At 48.7% G+C, this 20,933-nt stretch overlaps 1 protein-coding gene across 3 annotated transcripts in view; it reads left to right on the forward strand.

Annotated features, from left to right (window-relative positions):
- The window catches only part of ADCY3 (adenylate cyclase 3), a 90,867-nt gene that overhangs the window by 33,630 nt on the left and 36,304 nt on the right, over positions 1 to 20,933 (forward strand). For all 3 annotated transcript variants that reach the window (XM_057741117.1, XM_057741119.1, XM_057741118.1), the window contains exon 3: positions 10,594 to 10,743. In XM_057741117.1, coding sequence (XP_057597100.1) covers positions 10,594 to 10,743 — 150 coding nt within the window. The remainder of the gene's footprint in view (positions 1 to 10,593; positions 10,744 to 20,933) is intronic.

The raw sequence follows: 20,933 nt of genomic DNA on the forward strand, positions 1-20,933 counted from the left end.
GGTAGGATTACTTAGAGGTGACAAGACCAGAGCAGACAGCGTGGAACCCTTTCATTGTTCTGGTGACTCCCATAAGCATATAGTTTATTAGTTTTTGCCTTTCCTTTATTTAACAGTGGTCCTCAGTGAGAAATTGGTTTAAATTGCTTTTATCATCCACCATCCATATATTAATATATATGTAAACGCTCCATGTTGTCAGTATGTGTGAAAACCTGCAATTGAGTGTGTCCAGCCCGTTTTACTCCCTCTTGGGGCCTATCGTATAGCGCATGGAACGAACTATATTCAATGCCCTGTGATAAACTATAATGGAAAAGAATATAAAAAAGAATATATATGTGTATAACTAAATCACTTTGCTTTACAGTAGAAACTAACACCTTTGCCAACCTGTCCTCCTCTCCCTCAGAATCAATGTATGCTCCCCCCCGTTTCCTGTAGCTTCTTTACCTCCAGGAGACTTCAATTCTTGAGGTTCTTCTTCACTCTCCAGGACCTAACGTGGGGTCCACCACTCAGCGAGAACTCAGGAGGGTTGAGATAAAAAAAATCTGAAGCCAAACTGATTAACCATTTTAAAACAGATTCCGTTAAGTAGAAGGGGAAGTATTTGGCCTGCAGAAAAAGACCAAGGTGACTAACGGGGTCACACGTGTGAGAAGAGACACAAAGGGCTGTGTCCTGATGTTTTCTGTTTCCGCCATGAAGCTGCAAGTGGAGACGGGGAGCTTTGGATTCGTTTTGTGATTCTTAATCATCTGGGCTAACAGACTCTTTGGAGAAACTGGTGAAAGCAGTGAACTTTGCTCCCCAGAAAAGGGCAAAACACTTTGCCCCTAATTGTAGGGGTTCACTGACTCCTCCTCACCTGGTCCACAGACTTCAAGTGAATAAATCCCTTGGTAAGTATTAGATGCCCACCTGTGAGACGTTCATTCCTGCCTCTGCTCCGCCAGGGAGACGGACCAGGTGGCCTTCTCTGGTCTCAGTCGTCTCCACCCCTGTGATTCGGGCCTTCCTTCCATCGTGGGAGCATTTATCAAGCTACTGTGTCCTCACGTTCAGCAGATATCAGTAGCGTTCTCCTCTTAGCCCACGAGGTCTATGATTGATATAAAAATAAATCTTCCTGTTCCATCTTTGTCCTAAGAGCTCCTTGTTCTTTATTCCGAAAGCTTAAGAAAGTTTGAAGTGAAGACTCAGGAATCAAAAAGGAAGGAGGCGTTGCCCTGGGCCCGGGTTTCTCGACCTCAGACCTGTGGCCGTACAGCTCCTCACTGGGGGGACTGCCCTGGGCACTGCAGGGTGTTCAGCAGCACCCCTGGTCTCCACCCAGTAGGTGCCAGGAGCACCCTCCCCTCTAGTTGTGACAATCAAAAACGTCCCCAGACACGTTGCCAAGTGGTCCCCAGGGGCCCAGATCGCCACCACCACAACCCCACCCCAGCTGAGAACTTCTGCTGCAGGCTTTCTGCAGCTAGACCTTGGCTCTCGTATAAAGGGGACGCCTCAGTAGACAATGGACTGTTCTTTCAGCTTCTTTCTGCTCTAGCCATTCTTGCAGTTAACTTTTGCTCTGTGCCTGGCCTCGGGACTGCAGATGTGAGTAAGAGACACACCCTGACCTCAGGTGCTCCTAGCGTCCTTGTCGGGCGGTACTTGCCGATGCATCAGAGGTGGGTGGGAGGAGGATTCTCATGGGAAAGAGAGCCTTTGCACCAATATATTCTCCATCCAGGAGGCTCTTTCTTCTGGTTTTTCCTTTGACTGGGTCTTTTTTGTCATTCCTATCTCAGTTTAAGTGACACTGCTTCAGGGAGACCTGTCCTAACCACCTAACCACAGTCAGCTGTTTTCATCTAATACTTCATAACAAACAGCTCAGAACTCAGTGGCTCACGACCACACATTTCTCGCTCACACGTGTGTGGGTTGGCTGGGGTGTGGCTGATCTAGGCGGGGCTCAGTTGGGTCTGGCTACAAGCTGCAGCTTGCGTTTAGTTCTGCTCCGAGGGTCTCTCATTCTGCTGTGAACGTCTGGTGCATGCTGTTCTCATGGTGACAGCAGAAGCACAAGGGGAAGGCAGGTGTTTTCCAAAAAGCTGCTTCTGTCATATGCAGGGACATCCATTTGGCCAGAGCAAATCACACCGAGTCGGCAGAAGGGAGGAACACATCGCGGTCCGTGAGGCTGTGGCGAGGGTGTGGCTGAACAGTGCTTTACAGGGGAGTGAGGATCGGGGCCAGCAGTCTCCCTCACTCAGTCTAAAGCAGCCACACTTTATCATTTTTATTGTCTGCTGAATTTTATACTCTTACTGTTGAATGACTTATTCCTTATTTGTCTGTTGTTACCAGATCATCAGCCCCATGACAGCAGGGCCTTTTTCTGCCCCATTCACTGCTAAATGCCAAGCACCTCCCTGGCATAGGGTGGGCATTCACTAAATCTGTGAATGCATGGATGGATGGAGGATGGTTGGTTCTGTCTGGGAATCAGGGAGGGGTGCTGGAGGTAATCTTTTTTTAAAAAATTTATTTATTGGCTGTGTTGGGTTTTGTTGCTGCACACAGGCTTTCTCTAGTTGCAGCGAGTGGGGGCTACTCTTTATTGCAGTGCGCTGGCTTCTCATTACGGTGGCTTCTCTTGTTGCAAAGCATGGGCTCTAGGCACACAAGCTTCAGTAGTTGTGGCACACAGACTCGGTAGTTGTGCCTCATAGGCTCTAGAGCACAGACTCAGTAGTTGTGGCACACAGGCTTCGCTGCTCTGTGGCATGTGGGATCTTCCTGGCCCAGGGATTGAACCCACGTCACCTGTATTGGCAGGCGGATTCTTAAACACGGCGCCACCAGGGAAGTCCAGGTAATTTTCAAATAGTAACAACAACGAACAGTTTCTGAGGGATAACGAAGGGCCAGGTGGGTGCTGTGTGCTTGTGCTTGACTTGGTTACATCAGGGCATCATTACAAAATGTGGCCCTCTGTTGGGGGGTGGGGTGGGGCGTGGGCAGCAAGGGCAGGATGTTCAGTTTAGAGCTATAGAGCCCTGAAGTAGCACAGCTTGTTAGAGGACTGGAGAGATGCCCAGTGTGGCTGAAATGAGGGGAGCCTGGTGGCAGCAGCCAGATATAAGAGTGGCACTAGGGGCCAGTGGTCAGAGCTTCCACGTTCCACGTCTCTGGCGGAGCCATCATGTCTGAGTCTGGAGTGGTCCCTCTGCGGGTGTGCAGTGTACAACCTGGGAAGCTGTTCTGGCCACACAGCAGGTCATGACGGACCTTGTGTCACATGTCGAGATGGCCGAATGCCTATCCTGGAAGTCATCTTTGTTTTGGAAGAGGGTGAACATTGAAAATCTTTTAGCATAGGCATATTCAAGCTATTAACCAAATAGGAAGCTTCTGGAAATCCTTTTAAGGCACGTAGTATAAACTTGACACATGCCCAGCTTGGGAAGGGCATATCACGGTGCCCTGAGGCTTGAACCTTGCGTTGTGTTGAGTAGGGTCATATTTACTGGAGAACCAGTCATCTCTTGGCACAGGGATGCTGGAGTTTGCTCCGGGGCAGCAGGGGGGCATCATGCCACTGTCTGCAGACCTCCCCACCCGCGTAGATGTTCCAGATCCTCACTGGGCCCTGTGCTCCCTGGGGACCCCCAGCACCATGGACTTTGCCCGGTATCTGCTGACCCTCATCACAACTCAGCTAAGGAGACAGTAACGTAGGGAAAGGGACCCTGGACTCGTGTTTGGGTGGTGTGTTTGCTGGGCAGGAAAGCAGTGATGGACCTGCCCCAAGGCCACACATGCCTGATCAGGCTGACTTCTGATGTTCAGTCCTCTGGGCTGAGACAGAGTTTTTTAATGTCTTAAAAAATTTAGACACTGTGCTTGTAGAAGGGAGAAAAAAGAGGAAGAAGATCTGGGTTCCAGTTTCAGCATTGCTGGGAGACCATGGACTCATAACCTAATTTCTCTGGGCTTCAAGTCTCTTCTTCTACAAAACAAGAATAAGAAAAATTTGGCTGTTGTGACAAACAAATCAGATAATGAATGTGAAGTCTCTTGTAAAACTTCATTAAAGTATTATTATTAGGTACCAATTTTCCTTCTCCTCTCTGGAAGAAAAGAAAAAAAAATGTCATTAAGAACATATTTTGTGCCAAGCCCTCTGTTAGGTGGTGTTGTCTAGAATCTCTCTTTTAATCTTTTTTTTTTTATGAAGCTTTTTTTTAAAAATATTTTGATTTCAACATTTTTTAAATTAATTTATTTGCTGCATTGGGTCTTCGTTGCTGCACATGGGCTTTCTCTAGTTGTGGTGAGTGGGGACTGTCTTCATTGTGGTGCACAAGCCTCTCATCAAGGTGGCTTATTTTGTTGCAGTGCACAGGCTCTAGGCACGCAGGCTTCACTAGTTGTGGCACGTGGGCTCAATAGTTGTGGCACATGGGCTTAGCTGCTCTGTGGCATGTGGGATCTTCCTGGACCAGGGATTGAACCTGTGGCCCCTACATTGACAGACAGATTTTTAGCCACTGCACCACCTAGGAAGTCCTCTCTTTTCATCTTAATGGAACAGCCTTCAGGGTTACGGTGAGGATGAGGAAGCCAAGTCTCAAAGAGATTAAGTGACTTGCTCCAGGCCACACAGCCTGCTGGTGGTGTGGGAGGTCTGTGTGGTTGCATGGCCCAACCTCTTTGCCATGGGTTCACCCACCAGTAGGCCCTTCCAAGGATCTTCAGGGAGCATGGCTCCACAGGTGGGGACCCCATGGTCACTGTGTGGCTGCCACTGCAGACTCTGGCTTGTCTTCCTTAGGTTGGGGAGGCTGGTTGCCTTCAGAGGTGCCTTCTCCCCTGCTCCTTCCTGCCCTGCAGCTCCGTGGAGAGATTTTTCCCAAAACATCTAAGTTAGCTGTAACGAACGGAGGCCTTCCCCCAGCAGCACAGCATCACAAGGTCTTGAAGGCAGCTGACATGGACACTGACACCCCAGAGCTGCTGTCTCTGCTTTGGTCTCGTCTCCCCCGTTTGGGAATGTTCTGGAATCTGCAGGCTGACGTGAGCTTATAGGGAGAGATCAGCCTAGGCACTTGAGCCACCACTCTGCCTCTGATGGGGTGACTTCCATTTTCAAGCCCCGCTTAGAGCAGCCCCTGTCCCTGTGTGCTGTTAGAAAATGTGCAGGACATTGTGACTCACCAGATTCCAAGAGCAAGGATTTTGTAAAGGAATTTTCTCACGGTTGCATTTCTGAGCTAGGGTGTATTATAAACACTTCATCCAGCTGTCGTGGGTTAGATGAAGCTTTAGTCTGAATGTTTACCCACTTGGGAGAGTCATTCATTGTGCTCATTATTTTAAAAATCTTGTGCTTCAAAGAAAAAAAGAACAATTCTTTTGAAATGGGACTGCTGCCCAGTCTAAAGGAGGCCGCGGGGGCACGAAGAGGTGACCTCGATGGCACCCGGGGCAGGGCTTCTCAGGCATTGCCCATCTAGTGTGGGCGGCCAGGTCGCGGTGCTGCCGCCGCCAGCCCAGGACCCCTGGGAAGAGCTGGGGGGAGGGTCTGTGCACTGGGGGTCCTGCTGATTTTCAAAACTGGAATGTGGAGCTGGAGCTCTCCAAAGACGTTGTTTGGATGAGGATAGAGGGCAGAAGCCTTCGGGTCACGCTCGTTCCCTGGCCGTGCTATCAAAGCCTGTCGTCATGGTTCCAAGACCCCTTCTTTCTCTGGCACGTGTGTGAAGCCACCTCACCTCTTCCTGGATGACTGCGAGCCTGCCGCCCGTCCCTGCTCTTCTCTCACCGCTGTGCATGCTCTGCCTCATACTCTGGATGTTTCCTGGACTGCCCCCCACCTGCTGTCCTGGGGGTCTGCACTGACCTGGGGGAGTGACCGAGCCCCGCTCCTCTCTGTCCTTAGGGTGGGCTGGGGGACGGTGGGGTGCAGCGGGTGGGGTGTTAATTAGAAGGCTGGCTCCCAGGCAGGTGGTGGGGGCCAGAGGTTGGCTTTCTGTGGTTTCTTGTCTGCTTGTCTGCCGGCCAGAGGCTGAAGGGGTCGGGTGAGGGGCGCGTCTGTGACGTGGTTTCATTACCTGGTCCGTGCAGCCCAACAGCCGTTGGTTTCTGAGCGCAGGTGCTGGGTGAGGCCTGGGGTGGGCTCGGGGGACGCAGGGGTGAGGAGGACAGCAGCGCCTGCCTTACCAGGTGCCCTGCCTGTTAGAGAGGGGACAGAACCGTGTGTGAGGAGGATGGGGAAGGGGTGGAGAGGGAGGAAGGGCGGTGGGAGGCTGAGCAGGCAGAGGGCCTGCCAGGTGGTCCGGGTGTGGCTGGGGTGTTGGGGGGGGGGGGGTGGGGGGTATATTTTCCCAGCGGTGGGTGCAGGGAAGGCAGTTCTGGAAGGAGAAGAGGTGAGTTCTGACAAGGAAGCCTTTCCCCCCTCACTGAGGTGGAAGCACCAGGAAATTCATCCCAGGCCTGCAGAGCTCAAGGGTCAGCTTGGAGGAGCCCATTTGTCACAGTCACGTGAGAGAGACATTTCAGATTCTCTCTAGGGTTCACGCTTTCCTGGCGGCCGAAGTTCTTGCTGGGTGTGCAGCTCTTAAACTGAAACGAGAGGCCGTAGTAACAGATGTGTTGGAGAGATGACAGGCGCCCCCTTCACCTGTCATCGTGGCCTCCCCTGGACCCGGACCTTCTGTGGCAGTGCTGGCCTCCTGGGCTCCCAGACGGCATCTCGCTCACCACTGATTCCTCGGTGCCTCGCTGTGGGGGGCTCACGGCTGAAGGACCACAACTCGTTTTTTCCAGGCATGGTTGGAAAAGCACATCCCTTTTGCTAAGGGAGACACACTTACATTTATAAACATGAAACAGGTAATTTAGGAATTTCAGAGCCGGGAGCTAATGACCACCCATGGGTATGGAAGTTGTGGAAATCTGTAGACGTACTACTTTGTTTCAGATTAAAAATTCGAGCCGCTCACAATGAGTGCTTTAGGGCTGGTATCTAGGTGGCAATTTAATTTTAATTTTGAAAGATGTCTAATAGCCTTTCTGGGGAAAGGTGGTGCTATAAATATGCAAAGTAAATGAGGGGTGCTTGTAGGGTAGGGTTTTGCATCAGAGACTAGTAAGAGATGAGTGCGGAAAGAAACCTTATCCTCTAGTTTTGAGCGCTTGTCTCATCTCAATTCCTTCTCCTGTAAGATCGGAATAATATCACCTGCCTCGTGAAGATTAAATGAGATGGGGAGGGTGAGGTGCGTGCCTGTGTCTAGGACGTCAGGTTGTGATGTGAGGGGATGTTACAGGCGAGGAAACAGGCCAGAATCAGGGGCTCCTGGTCCTGACTGCACATCAGGGTCACCTGAGAGCACGTGCAGACTGCTGCCCACACCCTCAGCCAGCCCGCGCTCACCTGTGCACCTCTGGGCCCGCATCACCCCCGGGCACTGTGCTGCAGTGCAGCACCTGCTCCATCCCCTGCCTTCCTCCCCGGAGCGGACCCCTGCTTCCTTGGCTGGAGGTCTCCTTGGCTTGGCAGCGTCGCCCGGGTGGGCTTGTGCCCTGGATTTGGAGGCCGTGCCACTGAGGGCCCTTTCTTCAGTTGAGGCAAGTTGAGAGAATTGGGGAACTCCAGGAGACCCGAGGCCTGGGACTGTCAGGAGAATTGTCTGGAAACAGACGTGCTCACTGGAAGGCGGCAGGGAGTTCCCTGGCATGGAGGGCACCTGCGGGACCCCTGGCTCTCCAGCGCGTGGCCCAGATGTGGCCATTTTGCCTCCACATCCCTGCAGCTGTGCAGGTCAGGAAGGGGATGAGGCCTCTGGGACCAGGAAAGCCCAGGGGACAGGAGGCAGCGTGGCTCTCTGGCCAACCCGGAACTGACCTGCTCTCCTTCCCCTGGCCTCTCGGGACCAGGTCGTCTCCACTCCCAACCTTTGCCCTCAGAAGCGAGGTCTGATGAGGACCAGTGTCAGCCTGAGGGACCTAGCAGATGAGTCAGTCCCTCCCTCAGCTCAGGGAGCTTATTTGACCTGGCAGCCACCCGGCTAGCGAGGGGCAATGCCAGAGTCCTGGAGTCCTCTTGAGCGTACTTTCTAGATCATCTGTGCCTACAGGTGCAGTGCAAAACTGGATTTTACTTTAAAATATGTGCAGTTCAATAAAAGGAATGACATCCTGTTTAGACAGTCCCCAGGCATGAACCAAACCTGAATCCTCTTCTACTCTTTGGGTTGAAACTTCTCTGCTAGAGTTGCTCTCTGATGGTCTGTCTGCAGGTTTGGTTTTCTTAGGTGGATGCCCTGAACAGTCATTCCTGACCCGACGTCAGCACTGTATGTTATACAGAGCCTGCCTCATCCAGCCTCATGGGGTGGTCAGGAAGACCCCTGAGTGTGGAGCTCTGTCCCCAGCCATGTGACAGCCCAGGCTGGTTGTGGCCAAAGCAGAGACAGGAGTGTGGCCCCAGGTCAGCCTGCCTTGTCTGGAACCCCTGGTTCAGTTGCTTACACGGGCAGGTGTGGGGTCCAGATGTGCAGCTCCTCCCTCGCCCTCCAGGACCCCGAGCCCTGTCAGCCCTGTCAGCCCTGTCCCTCCCTTGGCCCGGTGACTGCTGTATCTGGACCCCAAGTGGGCTTCGGTGGAGTGTCACTGCTCAGTGAGGATGTGGGGGGTTCAGCCTGACCTTGACCAGCTTCTGCACCATGAACTTGGAGTTGGGCAGGTTTCTAAGGCCACATGGACCCCACAGGAGGGTGGCCTCTGGGCTGGTGGAGGTTCCCGGACCTCAGGCTAGACTGGCTTTGAGACCCGAGGCTCTGTGTGATGTGCTTTGACTCACTGCACGTAAATTATAAATTGGCAGCTTTTCAGATCATCAGGTGTTTAATAAGTGGCCTGAGGCCATACTGATACCACTCAGATGGGAATGGGCTGTCATGGTCCAGGAGAAGATGTCCCACAGGACTTTGAAATCACTGGTTTGCCCTACAGATGGTGTAGGCGATCAGGGCTGCCCGGGCCCAAGAATACAGCTGGCTGTTAGTTACCCAAACCAGCCATTTAAGAAGCTTGTGAAATCTGCACTCAGTGACTTGATGACCAGCACCGAGACACACCTCACCTACTCGTTAATTCATTGCTCAGCAGGCCTTTGTTGAGTGCGCCCTGGGCTCAGACTGGTGCCCAAGTGCGGACTCTTCCAGAAGCTTCTGCTGGGGGTGGTGGGTCCTCCCAGTTAGTATCAACCAGCAGCCCTGATGAAACATAAAAACAGTCAGAAGGGACACAGCGTAACCAAGAGTACCCGGAAAATTAATGTTAGAATTAACTTGCCTGTCTATTAAACTATCTTGTTTAAAAATCTAAAATTAACTTTGCTGCATTTTTCACCTACCCCAGAGTTTATTATATTCTGCTGGGCCAATCTTTTCTTTCCCTAGGGCCAGAAACTAAGAACTTCTATCTCCCTGCCTGCCTCTCGACTTCCAACTTCTGCTTCAGAAACCATACCCTTGGGAGGAGGGGTCTGTCCCCCTCTGCAGGACCTCAGGAAATCAAGGCAGGAAGCATGGGACAACCTCAGGGAAGTGGGAGGCACCAGACCTGAAAACAGGCTTTATATGAGAACAGTCACGGCCAGTGGTCTTGGAGAAGTGGGAGGAATTAGAACCTGGTCCGGCCCCAAATGGGGCCCAGTTGGGTCAAAGATTGGAGCCAGCAGCAGCAAGCACCAGGAAATCAGGTGTGGTTTGGATGTCAAGTCCAGAGCCAAGGGCACCTCTGGCAACCTGTGGGAGTGCGTGGGGGACCAGGGACACCTAGGGCAGCCTGCAGGGTGCCAGGGATAGGAGAACAGGCTCTTGATGCCCAAAGAAGCCCTCGGTGCCAGTGCACTGAGCTCACTAGACAGGCATCAAATCCTGAACTCCCTCTTCCCCTTCCTGTAGCTTCAGTTCCTCACGAGACCTGGATGCTGGTACTGGCTGCCCTCTCGCCTGCTGGCAGGTGGTGTTGGCTCAGAGGATGCGTGTGAATCCCAGAAGCCTGTAACCTGCGGCACACGTGTTAGGTGGCACTGCGACAACCGAATCAGCCCAGGACCTCTTCTGGTCTCCTGTGGCATTGCATGTGACCTGCAGCTGTTAGGATTACACACGCCTGGCCAGTAGATCTGGGCTTGGTTCACTTTCCTCCCCAGCTAATCAGCACTGTATGTAAATGCACCTACGAAGTAAGGGCACAGTAAGTGGTGGCTGAACAAGTGAGTGAATGAACGGATGAGTACAGAGGGACCACTCGGGCTTCCCAGGTGGGCGGGATGGGCCAGCTTCGCTACCATGAAAAGGTGGGGGGGAGAACAGCAGTCCCCTCACCCATCCGTGGCGGTGGGGCAGGGTCTGCTTCAGGGATCTGAATACACCCTCGAGGTCAGCGTCTCTGCTGGGGACCTCCCTGGACACTGGGCAGCTTGGGGTTGGGTTGTGGTGACCACCCGCCCACCTCCTCCCTCCCTCTCCCGAAGACAGGCCTTGACCATTGTCTTTTCCTCTCCTCCTCCTCCGGAGACAGATTCTGGCCAATGTGTTCCTCTACCTGGGTGCCATCGTTGCGGGCCTCATGTCCTACTACATGGCAGACCGCAAGCACCGCAAGGCCTTCCTGGAGGCCCGCCAGTCGCTGGAGGTGAAGATGAACCTGGAGGAGCAGAGCCAGCAGCAGGTGAGGCTCTTCGGGGGCGGCCTTGGGGCAGCGCCGGCCTGGGGCCTGGGCTTGGGGCCTGTGGGAAGGGAGTGAGCCCAGTTGCTGCGGGGACCCCAGGGCTCCGTGGGGCTTGGAGTTTGAATTCTTCTTCTCTGAAAGCATCACGCTGTGTCATTCCTCTCCTGCCTCCCTCTGCCGCACCCTCCTGGGCAGATTCGTGCGACTCACCTACTCTGTGCTCGGGGCTCCTCTCCCTGCGGTGCGGTGGGGTGGGGGTCGGGGTGGGAGACCCATCCCCTGGTCTCGGAGGTCCTTCTGGGTGAAGCCTCTCAGCCCCTCACCCCTCCTCCCACAGGCGGTTTCCTTCGTGCCCAGGGCAATCTCCCCATTGCCTTCTCCTGCTAAGTCATTTGTGAAGATGTAAACCGAGCGCAGCCCCTGGGGAACCCACTGTTGACATTTTTCCATGAGAGAAGTGCCTGCTGTCCCTGCTCTGTGTTTACTGGCTGTACTCCAGCCTGATCCGCCGCAGAAACTCCCCGCTCTCGTGTGACTCAGTCTTTTAAATAGTTTTTGGTCTGGATTCATCTCAGATGCTCTTTGAAGGTCTTCAGAAATTACATCCACCAGTTTCCTGTTATCCATAGGTTGACGTCCCCTGAACAAACAAACTCAGTAGGTTGAAAACATATGATTCTCTGCTTTGGGAATCATGTCATTTCGTGTTCAGATGCTGCTATTTGCTCTGGGCTCAGTGGCTCACTGAAATTGCTGTTTTCATAGACCCTGCCACCCAGGTGGGGTTTTGGGGGCTACTCTGGAACCCTTGGCCAGGGGGGCCACGTTGGTGGGCTTCATGTTCTCTAGACAATGCTATTTGAAGGCACACCCTGAGTCATTTAGCTGATGTGTCCTAGCTTTGTCTGTCCTGAGATGTTCTTTCTCTCTCTGATTACCGATGAGATCTAGAAGCTTCTGAGCTGAGCCTCAGACTCATCTCTTTCAGAAGACAGGCTTTAGATGGGGAACCTTCCTGACCTCTCCATTGTGACACAGGCCCATCACGTTTGTCCGCTTCTCCTCGGCCCTGTATCCTGTGGTTACCGAGGAGTTGCTGTGGCTTGAACATATTTAAAGAATCCTCGATAAAGCTTTACTGGCTTTATTGGGTCCCTTCAAAGGCATTCTTTAATTTCTACTTTTTGTACTGTCTTTGTTCTTGTTTGCATTGGATCTCTCATGCTGTGGAGGAAACCCTCTGGGTTCTCTACATTTAAAAAAAAATGCATGTGTCACCACGGAGCTAGACTGGGGAGTTCTTTTTTATACAGTCTGTTCAGTTTTCAGCATCCATCTGTGTTGATCTTGTCTGTCTCATCAGGTATAATCCAGGACATCTTCAATCACTTCCAGTAGGGCTTGGCGGGGGCCTCCTGCTGTGGTGAGGAAGGCCCTGTGTCTCACCCTGGATCTGTTACTCTCTGTGTGGATGATTTAGACAAGTTACCCACCCCGTAGAGCCTCACTTTCCTCCTCTGCAAAGTGGGGGTATTGATACGCCACAGTGGAGATGTTGATACTCATCTTGCTGAGGGTTCCCTGAGGGTCCGATGAGACGCACAGGCAGAAGTGCTTCGTAAGCTGTGAAGCTGGACCGGTGATGGTCAGGCTGGGGTGCAGCAGCCACAGAGCCCCCTTTGTAATGCCCCTTCGGGCAGGATCCGCGCAGGGAGCCTGGGGCCTGGCCGAGAGAACCACCCCTGTGTGCTCCAGGCCTCCTGGACACCACGGAGCAGCCGGAGGGCGCCGGGAGCCTGCCCCGGCCGTGCTGCTGCTCCTCTGCGTTGCCTGCTGAGACACTAGCCTGGGAGGGAGGGGTCCGGGGAGGCAGAAGGGAGGTGCAGGGAGAGGAGGGCCACACTGCCCATTGCCAGGCTTTGCTGGGATCCAGCAGGTGGCTATAAATGTCCATCAAGTGGACTCTAGGCTGAATGTGACCCTGGGCTAGTTCCTTCCCCTCTTTGGGCCTCAGTTTCCCTGTGTGTGAAGTTGTAGATGATGATAAATTTGGTGGTAAAATGGGAGAATCTGTATAAATCCCTTTGAGAATGAGAAAAGTGTTAGCATCCTCAGGAGGGCTGGAATTCTGCCACCTGTGCGTTTCAATTTGCTCATATTTTCCTTAGGACTTTTGTGACTATGACATGAGAGCGGCTTTCCATTTTCACTTTCTTTCCATGTCCTTGACAGGTTTGGGTATCATGGTTATGCCAGACTTATTAATTTGAGAAATGTCCCCTCTTTCTAACCCCTGGAAAAGTTTAAGGAAGATTTAGGTTAATCCTTTAATGTTTAGAAGAATTTACTGTTGGAGCCCTATTGGGCCTGGAGCTTTCTTTATGAGCGTATTTCCTCTAAGGATATAAGGTTCTTCATTTCATTTTGTATGAGTTTTGGAAGGTTTTTGTCTTTTCAAGAACTTGTCCATTTCATCTGAATTTTCAAAATTTTGACCTAATGTTCATTATGTTTTCTTCTTATGCGTCATTTTCTATGGGATTTGTGTTCCTTTTTTCATGACTGATATTGGTAATTTGTGCCTTTTATTCTTTAATTTTTTCTTAACCTGTCTTACTAAGGTTTATTAATGTTTTAGCCTTTTCAGTGCAAAAGAACCTTTTTGGTTCTTTGTGCATTCCTATAATTTGTTAATTTATGCTTCTAACTTTGTCATTTTCTTCTACTTTATGTGGGTTAATTTGGTGTTCTTTTTAACCTTCTTGAAATGGAAATTATGTAACTAATTTTCAGTGTTTCTTTTTCTGAAACATGTACATAATTATGCTATAGATTTCCCTCATTACATTGCTTTAGCTTTATCGCACAACTTTCGATATGTCATATTTCTGTTGTCATTTAGTTCAGTTTTCTAAATTCTAAAATTTATATTTTCTAAATCCATTGAGATGCCTTTGATCCATAAGCTATTTAGGGACACATTAATTAATTTCCAAGTATCTGGGGAATGTTTAAAAGTTATCTTTTTATTATTGATTTTTAGTTTAATTCGACTGTGGTCAAAGAGCATACTCTGTATGATTTTAGCTCTTTGAAATTTGTTGGAACTTGATTTTTGACCTAGCATGTGATTGGTTTTGATGCACTTAAGAATAATGTGTATTCCACAAAACGTATCAAAATGTCTTTCAAAAGTGAAATGAGGTCAGTAAATGTCAGTTATGAATCATTTGTATCTACCCCAAAGTACACAACACTTAATTCCTCCTCCCCTGTACTTTCTGGCTGCCGGAATGTATTTTATTATATTATTTATTTCAGGTTTTTAAAAAATTGAGGTGTAGTTGATTGACAATATTTTGTTAGTTTTGGATGTAAAACAGTGATTCGACTGGAATGTATTTTAATTCAGCATATATTTGAAGCCCCACAGAAGTCTTATATACAGTTGTAGTCTTCTACAGTTAGCATTCATGACCTGCATTTGCCCATATTTTACCCTCTTAGTTACTCTCCGCTTCTTCATTGCTGTGCTTCCATCTTCTCGATGAATTCCTTTTAATATTGCTTTTTGTGTAGGTCTGTTGGCCCTAAACTCTCTCCATTTCTAATTGCTAGAAGTGTGTTTATTTTGATTTCAGTTTTGAAAGTCACTTTTTATCAGATATAGAATTTTAGATTGCCAGGGTTTTACTTTCTGCCCTGTGTAGGTATCGTTCCCTTATCCTCGGGCTGCCATCATAATGCCAGCTGTAAGACATACTGTTGCTCCTTTTATTATTTATTTATTTATAGAAGTATAGTTGTTGTATAATGTTATATAAGTTACAGGTGTGTAATATAGTGATTCACAATTTTAAATGTTATACTCCATTTATAATTATTATAAAATATTGGCCATATTTCCTGTGTTGTACAATAATGTTGTTGCTCCTCTTAAAATAGTGTTTTTCTCCTCTGGTTGCTTTTACGGTTTTCTTTTGTCTTTGGTTTTCAGCAGTTTTGCCTAGGAGTTTTCTTTGAAGTTTCCTTGCGTGTTACTCAAAGAGCTTCTTGAATTGATGGCTTGATCGAAATTTTCAGCCAGTATCTTTTTGCTGTTTCTCCCTCATTCTGTCCTTTCCTTCTAGAACTCTAGGTATCTCTATTAGACATTTTTACCATGTTCCATAAACCTATGGCTTTTTCATTCTTTTTTTGTTTTTTTAAAATACATTTATTTATTTTGGCTGTGTTGGGTCTTCATGGCTTGCGGGCAGGCTTTCTCTAGTTGTGGCGAGTGGGGCCTACTCTTCGTTATGATGCGTGGGCTTCTCATTGTGGTGGCTTCTCTTGTTGCAGAGCATGGGCTCTAGATGAGTGGGCTTCAGTAGTTGTGGCACATGGGCTCCATAATTATGGCTCACGGGCTCTAGAGCACAGGCTCAGTAGTTGTGGCGAATGGGTCTAGTTGTTCCACGGCATGTGGGAGCTTCCCAGACCAGGGCTCAAACTCATGTCCCCTGGTTAACTTCAGTATTGTAATTTTTTCAGTTTTAGAATTTCCATTTTATTTTATTTTCCATTTGACTTTAAAAAATATATTTGAGTTCTCTGGTTAAGTTCTCCATTTTGTCATCTATTATTAGGACCATATTAAACATTTATTTTGGTTGTCTTTGACAACCATGATATCAGAATACCAATATTGGAATACTGTTATTGGAATCTCTCTTGATTTTTGGTCCTGTTTCATGGCATCCTAGGCTTTTAATTTAATACCGGATATTGTGTATGGAAAATAATAGTGGCTCTGAATGATGTTGTGTCTCTCCAGACAGGATTTACTTTTCTTGCAGTACGTGGTTACAGTTGGGGTAGCTCAGATTGATCCAATGTGGGGGTTGAGATTTAAGGCTGGGTTTTAGTCTGAGAGCTCATCTGTTTCTGTTCTGTGCCTAGCCTTAGGAAGTTACCCTTCAGGGATCTTAACTGAAAGGCTAGTCCTCCTCTTGAGGGGCCCTGAATTCCCCAGCATTGAGAGACTGCCAAGACTATACTTTGATCTGTCACTTTCTGCTTGGATTCTCAGTCCCTTGCCCCATATAGCTTAGGGACTGGCAAATGTCTCAAGGAGAGTAGTTGTAGAGAAAGTCAGGCTTGCTTTTCTATGGTTCTCTTCCATCCAGGATCTCACCCCTCTACTCTGCCTTGGAATCGTTGCTCACCAGTTCTTGTGTCTCCAGCCCTGTGCTCTCTGTTCAGCCTCTCAGCCCTGGTCTCAAAGGAAAAAGTGGCAGAGTGTGTTGGGCTCACTTAAATGTGTCAGAGATCTTGTGACCTGAAGTCGTAGCTGTCTTGGTTGTTTCCCATTGCCTTCAGATAGCAGTTCTTTTGTATTTCGTCCAGCTTTTATAGTTGTTCTTGGCTAAAGGGTTGGTCTGTTATGAGCTCCTTTATAAGAAGCACAATTTGGACATTATTTACAAATTTTTAAAATTTATTTTGGAATAGCTAAAAGTGTACATACTATAAAATTACAAAGATATGAAAAAATTATACCATGGAAAGTATTTGCCCCTGTATATCATCCACTTCCCCATCCTTCAGACAACCACTGTCATCTCTCTTGTGTATCCTTTCAGAGGTGTTCTATTTCCAGATCTTTGTATTTAGGCACACCTTGCTTTATTGCACTTCACTTTACTGTGCTTTGCAGATACTGAATTTTTTAAATTAATTAATTTATTTTTGGCTGCGTTGGGTTCTTCATTGCTGCGCAAGGGCTTTCTCTAGTTGTGGCGAGCAGGGGCTACTCTTCGTTGCAATGCACAGGCTTCTCATTGCAGTTGCTTCCCTTGTTGCAGAGCACGGGCTCTAGGTGCATGGGCTTCAGTAGTTGCTGCTCATGGGCTCAGTAATTGTGGCTTGTGGGTTCTAGAGAGCAGGCTCGGTAGTTGTGGCACATGGGCTTAGTTTCTCCATGGCATGTGGGATCTTCCCAGACCAGGGATTGAACCCGTGTCCCCTGCATTGGCAGGCAGGTTCTTAACCACAGCGCAACCAGCGAAGCCCCTGAATCTTTTTTTTTTTTTTTTACAAATTGAAAGTTTGTGGCAACCCTGCACAAGCAAGTCTATCAGCGCCATTTTTTCCAACAGCATTTGCTCATTTCATGTGTCTGGGTCACATTTTGGTAATTCTCACAATATTTCCAACCTTTTCATTATTATTATATTTGTAGTGGTGATCTGTGATCAGTGATCTTTGATGTTACTATTGTAATGTCTTGGGGACGCCAGGAACTGTGCCCATATGATACGGCAAGCTTAATAACTGTATGTGTGCTGACTGCTCCACTGACTGGCCATTACCCCATCTCTCTCCCTCTCCTTGGGCCTCTCTACTCCCTGAGATACAATGATATTGAAATTAGGCCAATTAATAACCCTACAATGGCCTCTGAGTGTTAAAGTCACATGTCTCTCACTTTAAATCAAAAGCTAGAAATGATTAAGCTTAGTGAGGAAGGCATGTCAAAAGTCAAGATAGGCCAGAAGCTAGGCCTCTTGCACCAGTAGTTAGCCAAGTTGTGAAGGCAAAGGAAAAGTTCTTGAAGGAAATTAAAAGTGCTACTCCAGTGAACACACGAATAATGAGAAAGCAAAACAGCCTTATTGCTGATATGGAGAAAGTTTTAGTGTCTGGATAGAAGGTCAAACCAGCCACAATATTCCCTGAAGCCAGAGCCTAATCCAGAGCAAGACCCTAACTCTCTTCAATTCTGTGAAGGCTGAGAGAGGTGAGGAAGCTGCAGAAGGAATGTTTGAAGCCAGCAGAGGTTGGTTCATGAGGTTTAAGGAAAGGCACCATCTCCATCACATCCAAGTGCAAGGTGAAGCAGCAGGTGCCGATGTAGGAGCTGCAGCAAGTTATCCAGGAGATCCAGCTCAGATCAGTAATGAAGGCGGCTGCACTGCACAGATTTTCAGTGCAGCTGAAACAGCCTTCTGTTAGAAAAAGATGCCATCTAGGACCTTCATAGCTAGAGAGGAGAAGTCAGTGCCTGGCTTCAAAGCTCAAAGAATGAGCTTGCTGGGAGCTAGTGCAGCTAGTGATTCAAAGTTGAAACCAACACTTATTTAAAATCCTAGGGCCGTTAAGAGTTACGCTGAATTGACTCTACCTATGCTCTATAAATGGAAGAACAAAGCCTGGATGACAGCATATCTGTTTACAGCATGGTTTACTGAATATTTGAAGCCCAGTATTTAGACCCAATGCTCAGAAAAAAAAGATTCCTTTCAAATGATTACTGGGACTTCCCTGGTGGTCCAGTGGATAAGACTCCACACTCCTAATGCAGGGGGCCCAGCTTCGAGCCCTGCTCGGGGAACTAGTCACCTATGCATGCCGCAACTAAGAGTCTGCATGCCACAACTACGAAGTCCACATGCTGCAACTAAAGATCCTGCATGCCACAATAGAAGATCCCTTGTGCTGCAACTGAGACCTGGTGCAGCAGAAATAAATAAATATATAAATAAATACAAAATATTACTGCTCATCGACAGTGCACCTGGTCACTCAAGAACTCTGATGGAGATGTACAGTGAGATTCACGTTTTCTTGCCTGCCAACATAACATCCATTCTGTAGCCCCTGGATCAAGGAGTAATTTCAACTTGCAGGTATCGTTATTTAAGAAATACATTTTGTGAGGCTATAGCTGCCATAGAGAGATTCCTCTGATAGTTCTGGGCAAAGTAAATTGAGAACCTTCTGGAAAGGATTCCCTATTCTAGACGCCATTGAGAAGATTCATGGGAAGAGGTCAAAATATCAGCATTAACAGGAGATTAAAAGAAGCCGATTCTAACCTTCATTCTACTTGAAAGAAGTAGACGCACTATCCAACTTTCTGTCTTTATGAACTTGTTCTAGGTACCTCATGTAAGTAGATTCCTGCAGTATTTGTCCTTTTGTTACTGGTTTATTTCACTTAGAATAATGTCTTCAGGGTTCATCCGTGATATAGCATGTATCAGAATATCATTCCTTTTTGGAATGATAAGGGGGAATAATAGTCCCTTCTATGTATATAACACGTTTTGTTTATCCATGTGTTGATGGGCTCCGCCTTTTAGCTCTCGTGAATGGCGCCGCTGTGCACTGTTGCTGTACAAGTATCTGTTTGAGTCCCAGCTTTCCAAGCCTTTGGGGTATAAACCCAAGTGGAATTGCTGGTCATATGGTGGTTCTGCGATTTTAACTTTTTGAGAAAGCAGGTGCATGCATTTTTAATGTTGATAAATATTACCAGATTGTCTCAGAGGGGTTCACACAGTTTACACTCCTCCCAGCAATGAATGAGAGTGGACTTAGGCACTTAAGTTTTGCTTGTTTATCTAGAAAAGACTTCTTTGCATTTGGAACCCTGCAGCTCCCCCCGAGGATGCCTGTTTGGAAACCCCAGCTGCGCGGAACAGGCCCCAAGGCAGTGGTAACATCCTGTGAGCTGTTGCCTGCTGTTTCCTTATTTGGCTCAAGTCACAGCCGGGTAAACACAGGTTTAGGAAAAGTTTCTTTTCTTTTTCGGTATACGTTGTGTGATATTTGATCAAAATAGACACGTATAGAGAAAAAATACTGATAGAGGCATATTCCTTCAAGTCTTTTTTTCCTTCTTCTGTGTTTTGAAAGAGTATTAACCCTGATTATAAAAGTAACATCTTATTCTCAGATATAGCAGTTCAGAAGCAGAGATTCAAGTCTTATGCCCATTTCATGTGGTTGTTATGGAAGCTCAATGTAAAGTGCTGAAGAGTAGACCCTGAACTGTCTTTCATCATATTATTGTTTGGGGATATATTTTGAAGATACAGAGTAGAGAACAACCTTCCATAATGCAGGGGTTACTTTTTAAAATAATTTTTAAAAATAATGTGTTAAATTGGGTTCTCAGCTAGAAAAGGCTTTCAGGTTTGCTGGATTTATTTTTCCTTTTTGTTGAGGTGAAAAACATATCAAATTAACCATATTGTACACTTTAGTACGGGACAGTGGCCCCAGCCCTGGGGACACTGGCTGAAGGAGGAGCCAAGAGAGGTAGGATGGGAGCTGGCTGGGGCTGGTGAGCCCTTGTCTGGGGTTCCAGTCACGACAGAGGCTGCTCCCTCCTGGGCATCGGGGCTGACGTTGCGGTCGGCGTGGGCTCTGGGCTGATTTTACATCCCGGCAACGTCGGCCGATGTGTCTTTGGAGCTGCATGTGGGCCAGGAGAGAGGTTGCACACTCCCATTTTCACTTTCCTCCTGTGAAAGCCCCTCATGAGACTAAAAATGAGATAACAGATGTGAAAATGCTCTGGAAAGGGCGGCAGAAAGCCCTAGTGGGAGAGGAAACAAGAGCTGGTTTGGCCGTGGCCCCTGATTACGGAGCCACTTGAGGTCGGTGCCACACCAGGCCACCTGTGTCGTCACATTTGTTTAAATGCCTTGTTAAAAAAAGTTCCTAGTTTTAAAAACTGCACAGCATATCCTTTGCAGGGGAGACCTCCTTTCAGAATTTAGTTCACAGGGTCCGTGTCTCACTTTTTCTTTTGTCGGTGAGTGTTTATCTAGTTTCCTAAACTGCCTTGGGAGGAGGTGCTGCGTGCGCACAGCGGCCGTGTGGCCTCCAGCCGTCAGTCTCTCGTCTGGGCCTCATCCCCTCCGCTGGACCGTGAGGCTGGGGTCAGGATCCCACCCTGCATCCCCTGGTTGCGCCCTCTTTGCTGCTGTCGCCTGGGAGGTTGTGCTCTCCGTTGTGAAGATGACCAGCCTCCTGCTGATGGTGGGGGACGCCCGGTGGGTGAGCCACCAGCTTCGTCCAGAGCAGTGTGAAGCCGCCCTGGGCCTTTGCGCACAGCCTCTCTTCTGCTTCGCCACGGGGCGGGCAGGCCCAGCTTGTTGAAAGCTGTGTTGAGGTGAGGGAGCCCTTTCGGTGATGAGGAAATGGGATGGGGTCTCGGATTTCAGTGGCTCAGCTGGTCTCCTCTGACCGTAGTGAGGTCCTCGTGGATTTGAGCGAGGCCCTGGCTGGCGAAGGGCTCTCGTTGCGTTGCTGAGCACGTATCTGGCGCTTTAGGCTGTCTGATGGCATTGACCTGTGTCACAGGGCCGCCCAGGTAGATTTCAGGCCTCTCTCCAGCTTCTCCTCGGCTCCACAGG

Source organism: Hippopotamus amphibius, chromosome 7 (assembly GCF_030028045.1).
Source record: "Hippopotamus amphibius kiboko isolate mHipAmp2 chromosome 7, mHipAmp2.hap2, whole genome shotgun sequence".
NCBI classification, from domain to species: domain Eukaryota; kingdom Metazoa; phylum Chordata; class Mammalia; order Artiodactyla; family Hippopotamidae; genus Hippopotamus; species Hippopotamus amphibius.